The sequence below is a fragment of the Aquarana catesbeiana genome, linkage group LG13 (assembly GCF_042186555.1).
Source record: "Aquarana catesbeiana isolate 2022-GZ linkage group LG13, ASM4218655v1, whole genome shotgun sequence".
Classification (NCBI taxonomy): Eukaryota; Metazoa; Chordata; class Amphibia; order Anura; family Ranidae; genus Aquarana; species Aquarana catesbeiana.
In genome coordinates, this window is record NC_133336.1 from 234465527 (window position 1) to 234485279 (window position 19753).

At 41.4% G+C, this 19753-nt stretch overlaps 1 protein-coding gene and 1 pseudogene across 1 annotated transcript in view; both read right to left on the minus strand.

Moving 5' to 3' along the window:
- LOC141116714 (ribonuclease inhibitor-like) overlaps window positions 1-14713 on the minus strand; it is an 82610-nt gene extending 67897 nt beyond the window's left edge. The window contains exons 1-2 of the mRNA XM_073609107.1: window positions 14541-14713; window positions 7895-8056 (exon numbers count right to left, since the gene is read on the minus strand). Of these exons, the coding sequence (XP_073465208.1) occupies window positions 7895-8056; window positions 14541-14713 (335 nt within the window). The remainder of the gene's footprint in view (window positions 1-7894; window positions 8057-14540) is intronic.
- A 3043-nt stretch (window positions 14714-17756) lies between these two features.
- Window positions 17757-19487, minus strand: LOC141116715 (NACHT, LRR and PYD domains-containing protein 3-like; annotated as a pseudogene).
- Between the last annotated feature and the right edge of the window lie 266 nt (window positions 19488-19753).

The window sequence follows — 19753 nt, forward strand, 5'->3', positions numbered from 1 at the left end:
AGGATTCATGCAGGGGAAAGAAAGAATCTCCACATAGTGCATGAACCAGTAAAAAAAGGTTTATTGGAAACCATCAAAAAGAGGGATACTTCACAAACATCAGATAAAAATGGATAAAAGTAGTGATCACAAATGAGATAAAAAAAATTGCGTGGTAACAGGATATAAATGGCTTCAGCAACCCGATATGTTTCGGACGATGGTCCTTCTCCTGGGGCATACAGCCTTTTACCTGGTACCACGCTTACATATAAAAACAATAAAAATGGAAATGGCAATCAGCTGTGTGTGCCGCCACTGGATGACCAAACAGACCAATCAGAGAAGAAAATTGAGTGTATGACCTTTGTCCTTAAAGCATGTGATAAGACCAGCCAATCCAGGCTTCAGGTGCTAGGTCACATGCCGGCATCATAGGGGATGATGTCATCGCGCACCGGCGGCTGCGCTCCAAGCCTCACTTTCAAACTGTAAAGAAATCAGTGAGGAGATACAGCATAAGGTGAAATAACTCCGCCCAATCGCCTGCAATCAGCGTCATTGCGCAGCTGAGCCGGGCGCTCGTATCCCAGTCACTTCCTGTGTCTACGGAAGTGTAAATAAAACGCTGATTGCAGGCGGTTGGGCGGAGTTATTTTACCTGCTGCTATATCTCCTCACTGATTTCTTTTCAGTTTGAAAGTGAGGCTTGGAGCGCAGCTGCCGGTGCGCGATGACATCATCCCCTATGATGCCGGCACGTGACCTAGCACCTGAAGCCTGGATTGGCTGGTCTTATCACATGCTTTAAGGAGGAAGGTCATACACTCAATTTTCTTCTTTGATAGGTCTGTTTGGTCATCCAGCGGTGGCACACACAGCTGATTGCCATTTCCATCTTTATTGTTTGTATATGTAAGCGTGGTACCAGGTATAAGTCTGTAAGCCCCAGTAGAAGGACCATCGTCTGAAACATGTCGGGTTACTGAAGCCGTTTATACCCTGTTACCACGTGATTTTTTTTATCTCATTTGTGATCACTACTTTTATCAATTTTTATCTGATGTTTGTGAAGTATCCCTCTTTTTGATGGTTTCCAATAAACCTTTTTTTACTGGTTCATGCACTATGTGGAGATTCTTTCTTTCCCCTGCATGAATCCTTTTCTGATGTGGTGAAAGCTGCACTTCTCTGCCGCCTGTTCACTGTAAGAGGGGAACCCATCCATCCATTGAGGATCCATAAACCATCTCCTATCCAAGGCTGCTTCGGATGTGACCACTGGAACCCATCACCAGCACCTCCCAGCAAGCACTCCCAGGATCAGTAGATCCATAAGCCTTAATGACACCCCGCCATATGGTGAGCGTGTCCATCCCTTCTGGTAAGCGTATTTACCCCTTCTATTTACTTGTGGACCCTGAATACATGAAGATCACCCACTTGCCTTAAGAACACTATTCACATGTGTTTTCTCCTTACTATAAATATCACATCGTCTTTGTTGATGAATTCATATTACACCATGAATATAATATGCCGTTTACCTTATAATACTTTAATACTATTGTACTGATTTTCTGGATTTCCCGAGTAACTTCATGAATAACATGAAAAAGCACCGAATTGTGGTATACTCGGAATACCTTGATACAGTTTATGTAATATCATATATAATAGAAAACACAGTCTATGGTGTAAAGCAAAACACAGTCTATGGTCTAAAGCAGAACACAGTCTATGATGTATTTTGTGAGGCACTGACTTGCATTCCCTGAAATACGATCCTCCAGACCCTGCTTTTTTATCATAGGCAAACACTCATGCTGGAACCCTGTCGGCAGATCCAGCTGATCAAGCAGTCAGATAGTCGGCTTCTCTTCTCACATTACCCCCTCCTCCTGACCTCAATCCAACTTCACATTTCTCAGCATATAGTTCAGATGAAATTCAATGTTTTGGCGATGTGAAGGAAAGCACAGAATAAGGAATACAATAGGATTAAGAGGGCCCTGCTCAGAACAGCATACAATCTAATCAATCTTGTTTACATTCTAAAGCTGAGTACACAAGCATAGCTTTTCATATTCAGCAAGTGGGCTGAATGAAAAAAAAAATAGATTCCGGCATCTGCACACACAAGGTAGATGCAGGAATCCCTCCACTGGGACATTGTATGCTGACAGTAAGGACTTGCTGCTGTCAGAATACACTGATTAGAGCTGAGTACAGCTGATTGGCTGCAAGTCATTAATAGAAGAAGGTTTTTCAGCAGGACCATTGGACAGAAGCTGATATAACGATCAGTCTCTGTCTAACTGGGAGGACTACACAGATAGAAATTTGGCCCTGCTGAACCGACCACATTTTGATTCATGTGCACCCAGTTTAAGAATTTTTATCATGGTTCTAATGTTAATGTGTCCCAGAATATTATTGTCTCAGTCAGTCCTGTTACACCCACTGTAATTCCTCTATCCGGCTTGTTGTCAGAGCTTCCATCAGATCCCCGAAATGAGGACCCTCCAGATTGTTTATAGACAGGTCCAGTGTCCTCAGTGTCTGGTTATTTCTTATTCCAGATGCCAGATGGGGGCAGGAAATGTCTGTCAGGTGATTAATGGACAATCTGTAGAAGAGAAGAATGTTACCAGAAGAAAATTAATTTCTCCCACCAGGAATAAACGTAACTATTCTCTACATGTATGGAACTAATTTCTCTTTATTGGAATCTTTTGTATTAGATCTTTTTTAAGAGTTTATAGTTTTATTTCTCTGCACCCCCCTGTGCTGAGGCTTTAAATACAAGGGGGAGGAATTAGTTAGGGGTGAACTGAGGGAACTGAGAAGGTTCTGAAATGAGTCTGTAGGCTAAAGACTTTGTTTTCCCAGGCTAGGGTAGCCGATAATAGAGATACTGCTCTATGGACTTGAAATGAATGTGAGATTTGTGAGGTGGGATGTCTCATTACAGAAGAGAGAGAGAAAGAGCTAATCTAAGCACCACATTAGCCCCTAGTGTCCCTACTGCAAACTGTTAGGATTGTTATTAGGCATTGCCTGCATTTTACATCCTACAGTAAAGTTATGAAGAAGCACTATTTGCCTGGCCTTGTGTTTCCAGAGAAACTGAGTAAACTGTTTGGGTGACAGCCTTGTTTAAAGAGCAATGTTAGGATAATCAGAGAAGGAAGAAGGAACAGTCAGCTCTGCATGGGAGTAGTGGCAGTCAGGTGATGAAGGGTCCCCAAGGTGGTGTGGTCTGAGATGCACCCCCTGGGCATCTAAGTTAATGTTATTTGGTCTTCAGCCATGGCACTGGGCTGGTCCCAGGGGCATGACCTGTAACCATTAAGTAACCAATGCCTTGCATGAGAATGTATTGGCTCCCTTCCTGGCCTTCAGGCAAAATCTATAAGAAGCTGAGTAATGGAATAGCTCAGTGCTCTCTAAAACTGCGGCCCACTGGATGAATGTGGCCCTTTATTTGCCTTTTTCTGGCCCTTGGGGCACTTTTCCTTCCACTAATATGAGGCACTCTTCCTCCAACTGACACCAATGATGGGGTACTATTCTTCCCACTGACACCAATGATGGGGCACTATTTCTCCCATTGACACCAACAATGGGGCACTAGTCCTCCCACTGACACCAACGATGGGGCACTATTCCTCCCACTAACACCAGTGACATGGCACTTTTATTTTCACTGACACCAATGACAGGACACTATCCCTCCGACTGAAACCAATGATGGGGCACTATTCCTCCTATTGACACCAATGATGGGGCACTATTCCTCCCTCTGACAGCAATGAGGGGGCATTATATCTCTGTACGTTCTGACAAAGTTCTGGTGGGTGAAACGAAACATGTCGACATGTGGATGCGGATCCCCTACCACCTGCAGCACCACATGGTATCCTAACCTAAAACATAGCATAACCCATTTGAGCTGAACTGAGGGTCATACACAGCAAGCTGCTACCAGCATACATCACATTTGCTTCAGGAGGAGCAACTTGGGAGCCTTGATCTTTGCCTGTGGAAGCCAGACCCATCTACCAGGGACTGTAAGTGCCATAAGACCCCTCTGTGTCTTGGATATTTGTCATATCAGCTGTGCGGGAGGGGAGTTCCTATACACCACAGGACCAGACCAGCAACACAGGCCAAACCAATTACAAATTATGTGGGAGGGAGAGGTTATAGGTACAGTATGTGAATATGGCACAAGGGCACGGAATATGATACTGCTTGAAAAGCTCCCCTGCTCTCTCCTATAGTCTGCTTATGGCTCCCGTTCATGTGGACATTCTCTGGCGGTTTAAATGCATTCACTGCATGTCTTACAACAGTGTGTTACCACAGATCTGACAACTTAGATCTGACAGGAACAGTTCTCATAGCTATATGGGTACACACCCTTACTGCAGCTTACCCAACATGCGGCTTACCTTCCTTCCATGCATCCATCCAGTCCTTCAGATGATGGACATCTAGTTGGTTTATGCTCATGATTAGATATTGCTTGTACTGACCCAATTTTCAGAGACTGTCATATTGCCTTTTGCTTAATATCAGATACAAGCAGTACATTATCATTACCATTGTAGGGTTAAGTCACTACATATTTATTTACATGGCAGATTTGTGTCATTGCATACTGGTCTATGCAAATGGTTCTAGTTCTAGTGCACTTCATTTGCCCAATGTGGTATTAAGGTGAATTGCCAGCTAGACCATTGCCTAAATGGGTTAAATCCTTCCATTTGTTATAGGTGCTAGTAGTAGGGATTTTTAGGGGGGTCTATTGTGGGTGACCCACCCCAGCTCCAGGTAGGAGGGCCACATCCACTTTTTAGAGAAGGGGCTCATTTGTTGTAGTATTTGGGAGGGTAATGATAGGTAGGGGATGGGTTGTAGGATGGGATATGAGGGGTGGGAGGTGTTGTTGGGGGATCTGTTTATACTTTTGTGATCTATAATACATTTTGAGGAGGTAACCTTTTGGGTGTGTATGATGATGGAGCACTATTCCTCTCTCACTGATACCAATGGTGTAATATTTTTTACTCCCACTGATCAAAAAAGCCTATGGCATTGTTTACTTCCACTGATACCAGGACATTGGAGACCCCTGATATAACATAAAGGATAGATAGTGCTCCACAATGTCCCACCTGATTTGTCTTTAAATTAGTGTTGGGACAGGGATAAATTCCAGGATATATAATTGGATATATTTGTTATCCTTCTGTTTGTGGGGCCCTTCTGTTAACCACTTGACGACCTGATATATTGGGGCAATTTGGCTCCCCTGCGCGAATCACAGTACCTGTACGGCGGCTTGCGCAGGCGCTGTTGCACGGCGTGGGACCGTGTCCGTGGGTTGGGTGGACTCGATCTCCGCAGGCGACCCGTGATCACCTTGTACACAGGCAGAACAGGGAGCTGCCTATGTAAACAAGGCATTTCCCTGTTCTGCCTAGTGACATGTCATGATCTCTGTCATGTCCCGGGCAGCCCATCCCCCTACAGTTCGAACACACCCAGGGAACACATTTAAACCCTTAATAGCCTCCTAGTGTTTAACCCCTTCCCTGCCAGTGACATTTATACAGTAATCAGTGGCTATTTTGAGCTCTGATCACTTTTTAAATGCCACTGGTCCCAAAATAGTGTCAAAAGTGTCCGATCTGTCTGCCACAATGTTGCAGTCCTGCTAAAAAAAAAAAAAAAAAATCACAGATCACCACCATTACCAGTAAAAACAATTAAAAAAAAAATAAAAGTCCCTAAATCTATCCCATAGTATGTAGATGCGATAACTTTTGCGCAAACCTGTCCCACGCAATGTCCCACTAAAAATCGCTGAACAAAGCCAATACTAGTAAAAAAAAAGCAATAAATCTATCCTCTATTTTGCAGATGCTTTAACTTGCGCAAACCAATCAATATATGCCTATTGCAATTTTTTTACCAAAAATATGTAAAAGAATATATATCGACCTAAAATGATGAATAAATTAGTTTTTTTATATATTTTTTCAAAAATATCGCTTTTTTTTGTTTATTGCGCAAAAAATAAAAACCGCGTCAGTTTTGTTTGGGTACAACGTCGCACAACCGCACAATTGTCATTTAAAGCAACGCAGTGCCGTATCGCAAAAAATGGCCTGGTCATTAAGGGGGCAAATCCTCCTGGGGCTGAAGTGGTTAAGATAACCTCCAGTCAGAGGAGGCAAACAGAGATGGCAAAGATTCACAGTGACAATGACCACCCATAATCTCATCTATTTTACCAGTTATCTAAATAAATTAAATATAAGGCTTTAACAAGATATTAGGAAAAGACTAATTCATGGCATTATTAAAAGGAGTTGTAAAGTCTCAAGGTTTTTCACCTTAATGCATTCTATCCTTCTGTGCTGCAGCGCTTTCCAGAGCCCCTCCCCCTTTTTCTTACTTGAACCCAATCATTCCAGTGATGAGAACAAGCACAGCAGCTCCAGCCACTGTCTGGGGTCCTCATTGGACAGATTGATAGCAGCAGGAGCCATTGGCTCTCGCTGCTGTCAATCAAATTCAGTGACACGTGAGTCGGGGGGCGGGGCCGATTCCTGCTGTCTGTGTAACAAACTGATGTGTTAATAAAAGATTCAGCAGTGAAAATGGAAGCTCTACTAGCGTCACTGCAACTCAAAAGTGTAAAAACAAAACCCCGCTTAGCAAGTGCAAATAGTTCATCAAACATGAAATTAAATACGCAATTAAATATATAAAGTCCCATAATTTTGAAAAGAAGTGCTCGTGCTCGAATTCCAAATATGAAAATTGGTGCTCCACGGTTTAGTGTTCAGAATGAGTGCCCCACACTAGATGGCAAATTTAGATGCTGAAATTTGCCATCTAGTCTTGGATCAGTCAAGACGGCGATCCAACTTTGATCCGACTTTAGTGGTATTCAATGGGCTGAAGTAGGATCAAAGTCGGACCACAGTAGTGCAGAGAGCATTTTCAAAGTCGGACCAACTTGTGTCGGACCAGTTAAGACGGCTCCCATAGGGAAACATTGATTTTCACACGTCATGCTACATGAGCTCCCAATGTCGGAGCGTTTGTCGTACCAGTATGAACCAAGCTTTAAGCATAACAAAAGCCCAGCTGAACTGACTTTCTATGCCATTGACAGAATTAAGGGACATTGGCGGGGTTCAAATACGGTAAAACAAATATCCCAAAACAAGACCAAATAGATATTTGAACTCCAAACTTTGACCCCTCAGGGGATAAATGTTGAGCTGGATCTCAACTGTTTCATCTCAGATTATTAATATTAGGGATTCCTTTAATCAATAAGGATAGATCAGTCCACCTAAATATTCCTTCCAAACTATATAGTTCATTATATAATGACCAAGTATTTTTTAGGTATTACACTAGGCATTTTCTCTTAATGAACAATTAGTATTGTATTGTAAACATTTATAAATTATTATTTTTGCATTCGTGCAATAAACCAGTTTTTAGATGAAGTTTAAACAACAAAACTAGATGGCAAATTTCAGCATGTAAATTTGCCATCTAGTGTGGGGCACTCCGTCTGAACACTAAACCGTGGAGCACCAATTTTCATATTTGGAATTGGAGCACAAGCACTTATTTTCACAATTATGGGACTTTATATATTTAATTTAATTTCATGTTTGGTGAATTTGCACTAGCTAAGCGCTGTGTTTGTTTTTACACTTTTGAGTTGCAGTGATGCTGGTAGAGCTTACATTTTCACTGCTGCTGGCAAACATTTTGTGATTTATATTTGTATTTTTTGGCGCTAAGTTATTCCGTTTTTTTCAATATTGTCCCAGAATATTATTGTTATTATTGTCTCAGTCATTCCTGTTCTACTCACACTAATTTCTCTATCCAGCTCGTTGTCAGAGCTTCCATAATATCCCTGAAACGGGGACCTTCCAGATTATTGTCAGACAGGTCCAGTGTCCTCAGTGTCTGGTTATTTCTTATTGCAGATGCCAGGTAGGGGCAGGAACTGTCTGTCATGAAAGTACACAATCTGTAGAAGAAGAGAAGAATGTTACCAAAAAAAATTAATTTCTCCCCCAGGAATGAATGCTACTATTCTCTACATGAATGGAACTAATTTCTCTTTATTGGAATCATTTATATTAGATCACTTTATAAATCTCCAGGAAATATAATTTTATAAGAAAAATGTTATAATGGAGTAGACCCCCCCAATATTTTCCTCCATGTGTAGAAACGGTGATATCTCCATACACAGGATGAGCACAGAATACCACTGACATGACTCGTATTGTGCTATAATCTCCTTGTGTATGGAGAATGAATGTTATTATAGACAGTAGATCCGCGCTTACAGGTTATATTTGCAACTGCAGCCCCCCTATGTAAGTAGAGGGCACCAAAGTGTACCCTCAAAGAGTAAGTCTAAAAGAATATATATATACAGGGAGTGGCGCTGTGCATGAGGGGATAATTGCCGTATATAATTATCTAATGATAAATCATATTATGAGAACCAACACAAAGATGTGAAGAAGTATACATAAATATCCCGCATAGGGATCGGTAGATGCTAAGAAGAGAGTATAGATGCAGATGGTTGTTCAATATAGCCTGGATACCATAACCCAATGACCCTAATTATCTCTAATGGTGCTATATAATGTGCAAATAAGTGCCAAAGTGTCAAGTGCAGTCCAATAAAACATACCAGCCCTTGCTGAAATAACCTACAAGTGATATGAAAAGGGGGTATCCACAACCCTCTAAGGTGCAGTGCTAAAAAATTAAGTGGCAAACAATTTTATAATGGGTAGATCTATATCTATAAGGGGTATCCACAACCCTCTAAAGTGCAGTGCTAAAAAATTAATTAATTAAATTAAATTAAATTGCAAACAAATTTATAAACAATTTTTAGATCTATATATATATATATATATATATATATATATATATATATATATATATATATATATATATATATATATATGTAGGAAGTGATATTATAGGATTAGTGGTGATTAACAAATAAATTAATAATAGCACAATTAAATAGCAGCATGAGATCACATGTGAAAATGCAGAAAAAGGTAAAAATCCAGCAAATCGTTAGAAAGTTCTTGTAAAATCTTCCACCCGACAACTTCCAGATTCTATAAAGATACAATCCCCCTGTTGTGATTCCACTCACCGGAACGTTATACCCCTGCAGGGGTATAAGCATAAGATGTTTCCACTCCAGCCGGTCAGATCCAGGATGTCGATCGAATCTTTGTGGTCACTCGTCTCTGATTGCCTAGTCCAGATCAGCCTCTCCAACAGAGCAGGGGGACGGGGGGGATGGATAATCCCCTAGTACAATCCTATCTCCAGCCGGACATCCGCTCCAATGGAATTATATGTAATAAAAAAGTTGTGTCCACATAGCGTAACTCTTTTTTTCAAAAAAAGTTTATTATGTAAAAAATACAATCCAATAAAGAGGAGTTACTCCAAGAAAAATAATAAGTATAAAAGGAAAAGAATGGAGGAGCATACAAGCTCGCTGGCTCCCTTTGCTGTCCCGGGACGCAGCGTAGTTTGCAACTACCGCTTGCGTTCCACCGGTCGCCTTACGCGTTTCGTCACACGGACGTCATCGGAGGCGCCTCCGATGACGTCCGTGTGACGAAACGCGTAAGGCGGGACTATCTTGGTACGCACAACGTCACTTCCTGCCGCTGTGGTTCTTGCTAGCTGACCGGTGGAACGCAAGCGGTAGTTGCAAACTACGCTGCGTCCCGGGACAGCAAAGGGAGCCAGCGAGCTTGTATGCTCCTCCATTCTTTTCCTTTTATACTTATTATTTTTCTTGGAGTAACTCCTCTTTATTGGATTGTATTTTTTACATAATAAACTTTTTTTGAAAAAAAGAGTTACGCTATGTGGACACAACTTTTTTATTACATATAATTCCATTGGAGCGGATGTCCGGCTGGAGATAGGATTGTACTAGGGGATTATCCATCCCCCCCGTCCCCCTGCTCTGTTGGAGAGGCTGATCTGGACTAGGCAATCAGAGACGAGTGACCACAAAGATTCGATCGACATCCTGGATCTGACCGGCTGGAGTGGAAACATCTTATGCTTATACCCCTGCAGGGGTATAACGTTCCGGTGAGTGGAATCACAACAGGGGGATTGTATCTTTATAGAATCTGGAAGTTGTCGGGTGGAAGATTTTACAAGAACTTTCTAACGATTTGCTGGATTTTTACCTTTTTCTGCATTTTCACATGTGATCTCATGCTGCTATTTAATTGTGCTATTATTAATTTATTTGTTAATCACCACTAATCCTATAATATCACTTCCTACATATATATATATATATATATATATATATAGATCTAAAAATTGTTTATAAATTTGTTTGCAATTTAATTTAATTTAATTAATTAATTTTTTAGCACTGCACTTTAGAGGGTTGTGGATACCCCTTATAGATATAGATCTACCCATTATAAAATTGTTTGCCACTTAATTTTTTAGCACTGCACCTTAGAGGGTTGTGGATACCCCCTTTTCATATCACTTGTAGGTTATTTCAGCAAGGGCTGGTATGTTTTATTGGACTGCACTTGACACTTTGGCACTTATTTGCACATTATATAGCACCATTAGAGATAATTAGGGTCATTGGGTTATGGTATCCAGGCTATATTGAACAACCATCTGCATCTATACTCTCTTCTTAGCATCTACCGATCCCTATGCGGGATATTTATGTATACTTCTTCACATCTTTGTGTTGGTTCTCATAATATGATTTATCATTAGATAATTATATACGGCAATTATCCCCTCATGCACAGCGCCACTCCCTGTATATATATATTCTTATGGAGAATGAATGGTATCAGCAGAAAGCGTGAGGCCGGAATCAGCATTGCTAGTGATTATAGATGAGATAACATGCCTGGGGTTAATTTGAGCCCAGTTTCACAGAATTTACTAATTCAGAAAATCCAAACCTTTTTCTGAGGTCTATGAGGGAGGACAAATATTGATAATCAATTTGTTGGGCAACCTCGTACAGCAGGAGGGCTCTGTGATTGGCCCTCCTGATCACATTATGGCTGTGTCCAATCACAGCCATCATGTAATGTAAACAAACCCATTTCCAGGTGATCGGCTCTGCTTCTTCTCACACAGAGTCAGTGAGGAGAAGGAGAGCGGATCTGCGAGCTGGGGATCAGTGTGTATGAGCTGTTTTATTTACAGCTTTTTTACACACTGATCACCCAGCTAGTGTCCCCAAAAAGTGAAAAACACCAACACCTGTCCCAGTAAACACCTGTCCCACTGAACATCTGCCCCACTAAACATTTGTCTGTGAACATCTGCCCCACTAAACATTTGTCTGTGAACATCTGGCGCACACCTGTCCGTGGTCATCTGGCGCACACCTGTCCGTGGTCATCTGGCGCACACCTGTCCGTGGTCATCTGGCGCACACCTGTCCGTGGTCATCTGGCGCACACCTGTCCGTGGTCATCTGGCGCACACCTGTCCGTGGTCATCTGGCGCACACCTGTCCGTGGTCATCTGGCGCACACCTGTCCGTGGTCATCTGGCGCACACCTGTCCGTGATCATTTGGCACATCTTTCCGTGATCATCTGGCACACATCTGTCCATGATCATCTGGCACATCTGTTCGTGATCATCGGCCACATCTAATTCCATTGACCTGGTGCTCCAGGGCCTTCAAAAGTGTGATAGGTACTCAGGAAACAAAATGTGTAATTTATGCCTTTAGAACGCCTGACGCTGCTACTTGGATGTTGGGCCTCTCTATGTGGCCAGGCTGTGGAAAAATCTCACACATGTGGTATCACCATACTCAGGAGGAGTAGCAGAATACATTTTGGGGTGTAATTGCAAGTTTATCTATGCCATGTGTGAGAAATAACTTGTTAATATGACAATTTTGTGGGGAAAAAAAAAATTCTAAATTTTCCAAACTATTGTGGGCAACAAATTGTAACTTCAAAAAACTCACTATACCTCTTACTAAATACCTTGGACTGTAATATTTACAAAAAGGGGTCATTTGGGGGGTATTTGTACTGTCTTGACATTTTAGGGTGTCAAGAAATGAGATAGGCCATCAGTACATCAGGATTGCTCAATTTTCACTAATATGTAGCATAGCTTGTAGGCTCTATAACTTTTACACAAACCTATTATCATACACTTATCAGGATTTTTTACCAAAGACATGTAGCAGAATACATTCTGGGCTAAATTTATGATGAAATTTGATTTTATTGAATTTCTTTTAAAACACAAAGTAGAAAATATTGTTTTTTTTTTCAAAATGTTCATGCTTTTTTCGCTTATGTCACAAAAAAATAAAAAAAACCAGCGGTGATTAAATACCACCAAAAGCAAGCTCTATTTGTGTGAACCAAATGATAAAAATTCCATTTTGGAACAGTGTAGCATGATTAAGTAATTGCCATTAAAAAGTGCGAGAGCACTGAAAGCTGAAAATTGGTCTGGGAAGGAAGGGGGTGAAAGTGCCCATTATTGAGGTGGTTAAATAGCGGAGTCTCAGATATCTCAATTGTTATGATTAAGCACGAGATGTCTGTGTGAAATGCCTCAACATTTTGCCCTGATGATGTGCACTACTATGCAGCACTGATGGGCACTTATGGGCGGCATTGATGGGCACTGATAGGCTGAATTGATATGCGGAACTGATGGGCATTGATAGGTGGCACTGATGGGCGACACTGATGGGCACTGAAAGGCTACACTGATGGGTACTGATGGGTGGCACTGATAGGCAGCACTGAAAGGTGGCACGGATGGGCAATTATATAGTGAATAATGTGAAATGTAAGAAGCAGCAGCTCTACTATGAGATATTTATCACAGTAGTTCTCTAAATTACATACATTGAGCTGTGCTATTAAAACTATTCCAAATGTGTGTACAATAGTAATCATGTGTACATATAATACATAAAATACTAATAATATTTGACCTATTGAAGACCTATTTACTGTATTTGTTTATTAATTAATACTTTTTTGTAGTTAGTCTTACTGTTGCTGTCAGTTTGAATTTTTGGCATCCTGATTTCCTGGATGCATTGCATACTACATAGTTAGTCAGGTTGAAAAAAGACACAAGTCCATCTAGTTCAACCAATAAAAAGGGAAAAAAACAATATAACCAATCCTATACCCACTCCAGAGGAAGAAAAAAAAAACAGCAAAGCACGATCCAATTTACTCCAGCAGGGGGAAAAATTCCTTCCTGATCCCTGAGAGGCAATCGGATATTCCCTGGATCAACCTTACCTACGAATGTTAGTATCCAGTTATATTATGTACATTTAGGAAATAATTCCAGGCCTTTTTTAACTACTTAAGGACCGGAAGTTTTTACCCCCTTAATGACCAGGCCATTTTTTGTGATATGGGACTGTGTTATTTTAACTGACAATTGCGCAGTCATGCAATGGTGTACCCAAATAAAACTGATGTCCCTTTTTTCCCACTAGTAGAGCTTTTTATTGGTGGTATTTGATCACCTCTGTGGTTTTTATTTTTTGCGCTAGAAACAAAAAAATGCCGACACTGCTATAAAACATATCCAATAAAAAAAATGTACAAAATCAAATTTCTTCATCAGTTTAGGCCAATATGTATTCTGCTACATATTTTTGGCAAACACAAATCCTAATAAGCATATATTGATTGGTTTGCACAAAATGTATAGCGTCTACAAACTATGGGATAGATATATGGCATTTTTTTTTTTTACTAGTAATGGCGGTGATCAGCGATTTTTAGAGGGACTGAAACATTGCGGCACACAGATTGGACACCCAACTGAAACTGTTGACACTTTTTTGGGAACCAGTGACACTAATACAGTGATCAGTGCTAAAAATATGCACTGTCACTTTACTAATGACACTGGCAGGTAAGGGGTTAGCACCAGGGGCGATCAAAGGGTTAAGTGTGTCTCTAGGAGGTGCTTGCTAGCTGTGTGGGGGATGGATTGTCTGGATGAAGACAGAGATCGGCGTTCCTGCTTAGCAGGAACACAAGATCTCTTTATGCCTGTCAGAACAGCAATCTGCCTTGTTTACATCTCCCTCTGGTCAATCAGTGCACGCGCCCCAGTGGCTATTGCATGAGATGACGTACAGGTATGTAATTTCCCACAACAGAGCCGACCTGTTGCAGTATATGTGCTGTGGCTGGTCGGCAAGTGATTAAAACAAGCTACTGAGCTGGGCAGAAGCAGCTTTTGAGAGAGACTATTCCCCTTTTTTCACAGCTCTTACTGTAAAGAAACCTTTCCGTATTTGGTAATTAAATCTCTTTTCCTCCAGACATAAAGAGTGTCCCCTTGTCCTCTGTGATGACCTTAAAGTGTATATACTAGCACATTATGAAAGACTTACCTTAAAACGCAGCCCTCCAGTGGCGCACTGTCACTGCTGACAGGGCTTCTATCTGTACTCGGTCTTCTATCCAGGAGCTGCGATGACGTGACTCCAAAGGGCTTTGACTCTGATGAAGAGGACAAGTCCCTCGAAACATGTTATCCTTCGGTACTTTTAATTTATCTTCTTGTGATGTGTTGACATCATATGCAAGAACCTTGGTGATCAGCATATGGATTTGTTCTGTTGAGCTTGTACAAACGTTGGTTTGTAGGTATATCTACATTTTCTGATTTTTTTACTAACAACTTCATACCCCGCCCATAGTAATATGACGTCCGCAGGAGGGATCTCCCATTCTGGACTTCCCGGACATCCAGGGGGCGCGCGTGTGCCCGCCACGTCATTCGGGACCCAGTGCGCGTGCCCAGCGGCCGTGATGTCCACCGGGCACCCGCGATTGCCGGTAACAGAGCCCGGGACGTGGATCTGTGTGTGTAAACATCCTGTCAGGTGAGAGGAGACCGATCGTGTGTTCCCAGTACAGAGGGACACTGATCGGTCTCCTCCCCTTGTGAGTCCCCTCCCCCTACAGTTAGAAACACTCCCTAGGTAACACATTTAACCCCTTGTTTGCCCCTAGTGTTAACCCCTTCCCTGTAAGTGACATTTATACAGTAATCAGTGCATTTTTATAGCACTGATCGCTGTATAATTGTCAATCATCCCAAAAATGTGTCAAAAGTGTCTGATGTATCCGCCGCAATGTCACAGTCACAATAAAAATCGCAGATTGCCGCCATTACTAGTAAAAACAAAAATAATAATAAACTGAGGAAAAAATTTTTTTTAATTGGGATATTCATTATAGCAAAAAGTAAAACATATTGTGTTTTTTTTCAAACTTGTCACTTTTCTTTTGTTTATAGCGCAAAAAATAACTGCAGAGGTGATCAAATACCACCAAAAGAAAGCTCTATTGGTGGGGAAAAAAAGAGACATCAATTTTATTTAGGTACAGCGTCGCATGACTGCACAATTGTCAGTTAACCAGTTCATCCCCGAAAGGTTTTACCCCTTCATGACCAGAGTACTTTTTGCAATTTGGCACTGCGCTGCTTTAACTGGTTATTGTGCGGTCATACGATGCTGTACACAAACATAATTTGCGTCCTTTTTTCCCACAAATAGACATTTCTTTTGGTGAGATTTGTTCACCTCTTTTATTTTTTGCAAAATAGACAAAAACAGACCGAAAATTTTGGGAAAAAATTATATTTTCTAATTTTTGTTATATAAAAAAAATAAACTCAATTTTAGTCATACATTTAGGTAAATACAAATTTCATTTGGGTACAGTGTTGCATTATCGCGCAATTGTCATTCAAAATGCAACAGCGCTGAAAACTGAAAATTTGCCTGGGCGGGAAGGGGTTGAAAATGCCCGGTATTGAAGTCGTTAATAAAGGATATCGAAGGATAATGCACTAGACTGGTGCACCCTCTGTTTTCCATGGTTGCAGTTTGTCCAGACTACCCCAGTCATAGGAGGGCAGAAAAATGTGGCATTTCCATTTGAGTCAAGATTGGAGCAAGGAATAATTGTCTTATATATCTAAGTACCACATTCAAACACAGGAGTTTTCTTTGCGTTTACTTTTATCCCCTGTATACATCAATGTCCTCCATTACAGAGTCCGGTCTTCCCATCAGAACCCTACCATAAACCAGCAGCATGGTGCAGGTGCACTCCATCCACTTCTGAATGCTTGGGTTTGCCCCACATGCTGCTTGCTCTGGATCAGTGTCATGCATTGCCATGCTAGGGGCAGGACACTGTGCATCCTGGTTACATTGGTTGTTATAATGCTGGTGGCTGGCCGCAACCATGACACTGGATAATGCTGATCTAGCACAAATTACTTCCCATGTTTGCTGCACCCCAGGGAAACCCAAGTGGCACCACAATTAAGAAATCCTGATCTAGTTGTGTCCAGGAACAATTTCTTCTTCAGCATCAAAGTGGGATTTTAACATAGGCTATGCTAAATGGTTTCAATGTAAATCACATCTATCCTTCAATATTATATCTGAATTCAGTTTGTTAAAATAAAAAAACAAGCATTTCAAATAACTCCTCTTTTTAGTTCATCTCTCAGTGATTCCATCAGTAAATACATTGAGAATTTCCTACTGGGGTCACACATAAAGCCAGCCACAGATGGATCTAAAATTTGTCTGATTCAGCAGGAAGCGGCTGAATATCGATCCATCTATGGGCAGGCTGGTTGTACAGATGTTTATCTATAGATAAGCTTCAGTACAACCAGCCTAAGGCCTCTTTCACACGAGGGATCCGTATGTCCGTTTTCCATCCTTCCATTTTCGGATGAAAAACGGACATACATGTATCCCTATGGAGCGTCGGATGTCAGCGGTGACATGTCCGCTGACATCCGACCCGCTCTGATCCGAAAAGTGTAACGGAGGAAAACCCTACTTTTCCATCCGTTTTTGGATCAGATCGGGTGACGACGGACACTACGGTCCGTCATCATCCGATCCCCCCATAGGGGAGAGCGGCGCTCTGACAGGTCCGTTGTGCACAGTGTGCAGCGATGGACCTGTCATCTTCCTGCTCAGCGGGGATCGGCGGAGCGATCCCCGCCGAGCAAGCGGGTATTCACGGGGCGGATCATCACTGATCCGCCCCGTGAGAAAGAGCCCTTAAGGATTTTTTTTAGTACAATCACTGCAGGTGGCTTTAGCCACCTGAGATTGAAGGAAATAAAATTGCATAATGTATGGCCAGCCTTAGACCCCATACACACTATTAGATTTTCTGCAGATTTTTGTCTTCAGATTTACCAAAACCATGTAGTGCAAGGGCCTGCCTGATTGCATACAAATAGAAACTCTTAAGGTGTGACCTCATATTATATGGTTTTGGTAAATTTGAAGACAAAAAAACTTCAGAAAATCTAATAGTGCGTATTGGGCTTTAGAGGGAAGATACAGGCAGCGCTGAGCTCTTGTAACGCTGAGGTGAACACAGAGACCCCACAAACACTGGGACAATGCTATCACTGCTATGTGACTCCCACAGATCAGATTCTGCTACCTCTACTCATCTGTTCATTGTGTGAAGTTATTCAACATGTTCACATAAATACTGTACATATAAGGTTTACATATAATAGAAAACACCAATAATTAGTAATTCCTCTAAATAATTTGCAGATCATTCCAATTTACCACATAAATTTGACTATTCTTTACCTCAAACTCTTGATGTTGTGTAGAGCCGGTATAAGTTTCCTCCATCCTTCACTCTGAATCTTACATGAAGTTAGAACAACTTCTTCTGTCTCTCTGCAGGATTGAAGGATAAAAGACAGCACAGAGCAGTCCAGAGGGCTGAGGGGGACACCAGAAAAGTCAACTTTGTTTGATCCAATACATTGTGACACCAGAGCCTTATTCCTGCTCTCATGGAGATAGTAGAATACATTCAGAAGATCTCTGTTGCCTCTTATGGATTTGTCAGATCTTTGGTCTGTGAATTTCTTTAGGATCCAGGTGATGACATGTCTGGCAGCCTGAGTAGACAATTCTCCCACATAAGACTTTAACATGGATCTAGTAGAAGAGTCTGAGAGACCGCAGAGGAAACGGAGGAGTATTTCAGCACGGCCGTCATTGTAAGATTCAGCCTTATCAAGTGTTTCCTGTAATCTGTCAGGATTATAATTAATAAAATGAACTAAAGCAGCAAAAAACTCCTGAAGAGTGAGATGTAAGAAGGTGTAATCCACATCAGGAGGCTGACCAGATTCCATCATGAAAGATGAAAAGAGATGTTTTTTATTTCTCACATCGAATGACCTCAGATTATACTCACCAAATACAATCAGGTGATTCATGACTCCATGTTCTGCCATCCACCCAATAGATGTCAGCAGTTCCCGGTCAGTGTGACCACCATCTCTATTATGGCTGTGATTTTCCAACATGTTGGAAACAAAAGTCACAAAGAGTTGTGTCACTGTTTTGGGTAATGATATAATCAGCGGATCAGTAATTGTTGGTTGGGATCTGAAGCACATTGATAACACTGTACAGAGGATCCAGCAGTATGATGGGATATAACAGAAAGTGTACAGCGTGTCATTCTCCTCCACATAATGAAAAGCCTTCTCTGACAATTCCTCATTTCCAAAGAAATTATTAAAGAAGATCAGTCTGTCTCCATGGAGAAATCCCATGATCTCAGCTATTCTCTGAAAAACACCGGTATCAACTGATGCCAGTCTGGTTGGACGGCTGGTTATCAGTACAGAGCAGCCCTTAAGAAGACTCTGCCTCACCAAACTGACCACAATATCACCACAATTTGTCCTGTAAGCAAAGAGTCTATTCGATCTGAAATCCATTTGGTGAATACTTTCATCTAATCCATCAAGTATAAACAGAAGTCTCTCTGGATCTTGTAAAATGATTCCAATCTGACTCTTCAAATGTGGATATTGATGAAGAATCATCTCCTCCAAGCTGACCTCTCCCAGTCTATTAAGGTCCCGGAATCTGAAGAAGAAGACAAAAGCAAATCTCTGGTAGTGTTTTCCGGTCACCCAGTCATTGACAAACTTCTGCATCAGTGTGGTCTTCCCTATTCCTGGCACTCCGCTCACCATTACTACATGTGGTACACATTGTGACTGGTGGTTCCATCGGAACAGCTTCTTGGGGGAAATGTTTTCCAAACCAGTATGTGTTTTCTTCAAACATTCCTCATGTTTTACCCCAGTCTGTATTAGCTCATTCTGGGGACGCTGCCTGAACTGATCGGTAGAGACTACAATCAGGTTCACATAACGCTCATTGATGAGGAATCTTTGTGGTTTCAGGGTAGTTCCTGGAGGTCTATGCTCCACTAGAGTCTCAGTCTTCTCCATCAGATCTTGTTTGTGCTTTTCCTGAATATCTAGGAATAGAATTTAAATATTTTATAACTCAAGTAAAAGCAGAAATTGACAATGTAATTTTTAGTCTAAGCAAAATTTTGAACTTCTGAGCATAGTTCTTTGGGAATTCACTATAAATAAATAAAATCTTGATTAACCACTTGCCGACCGCTGCACACAGATGTACATCTGCAAAATGACACAGGCAGGCAAATGGGCGTACCTGTACGTCACTTTAAATTAGCCGCCTATTGGGAACTTGAAGTTCGCCGGCGGCCCGTGGTTGTGGTGTGGAGAGGTAGAACGGG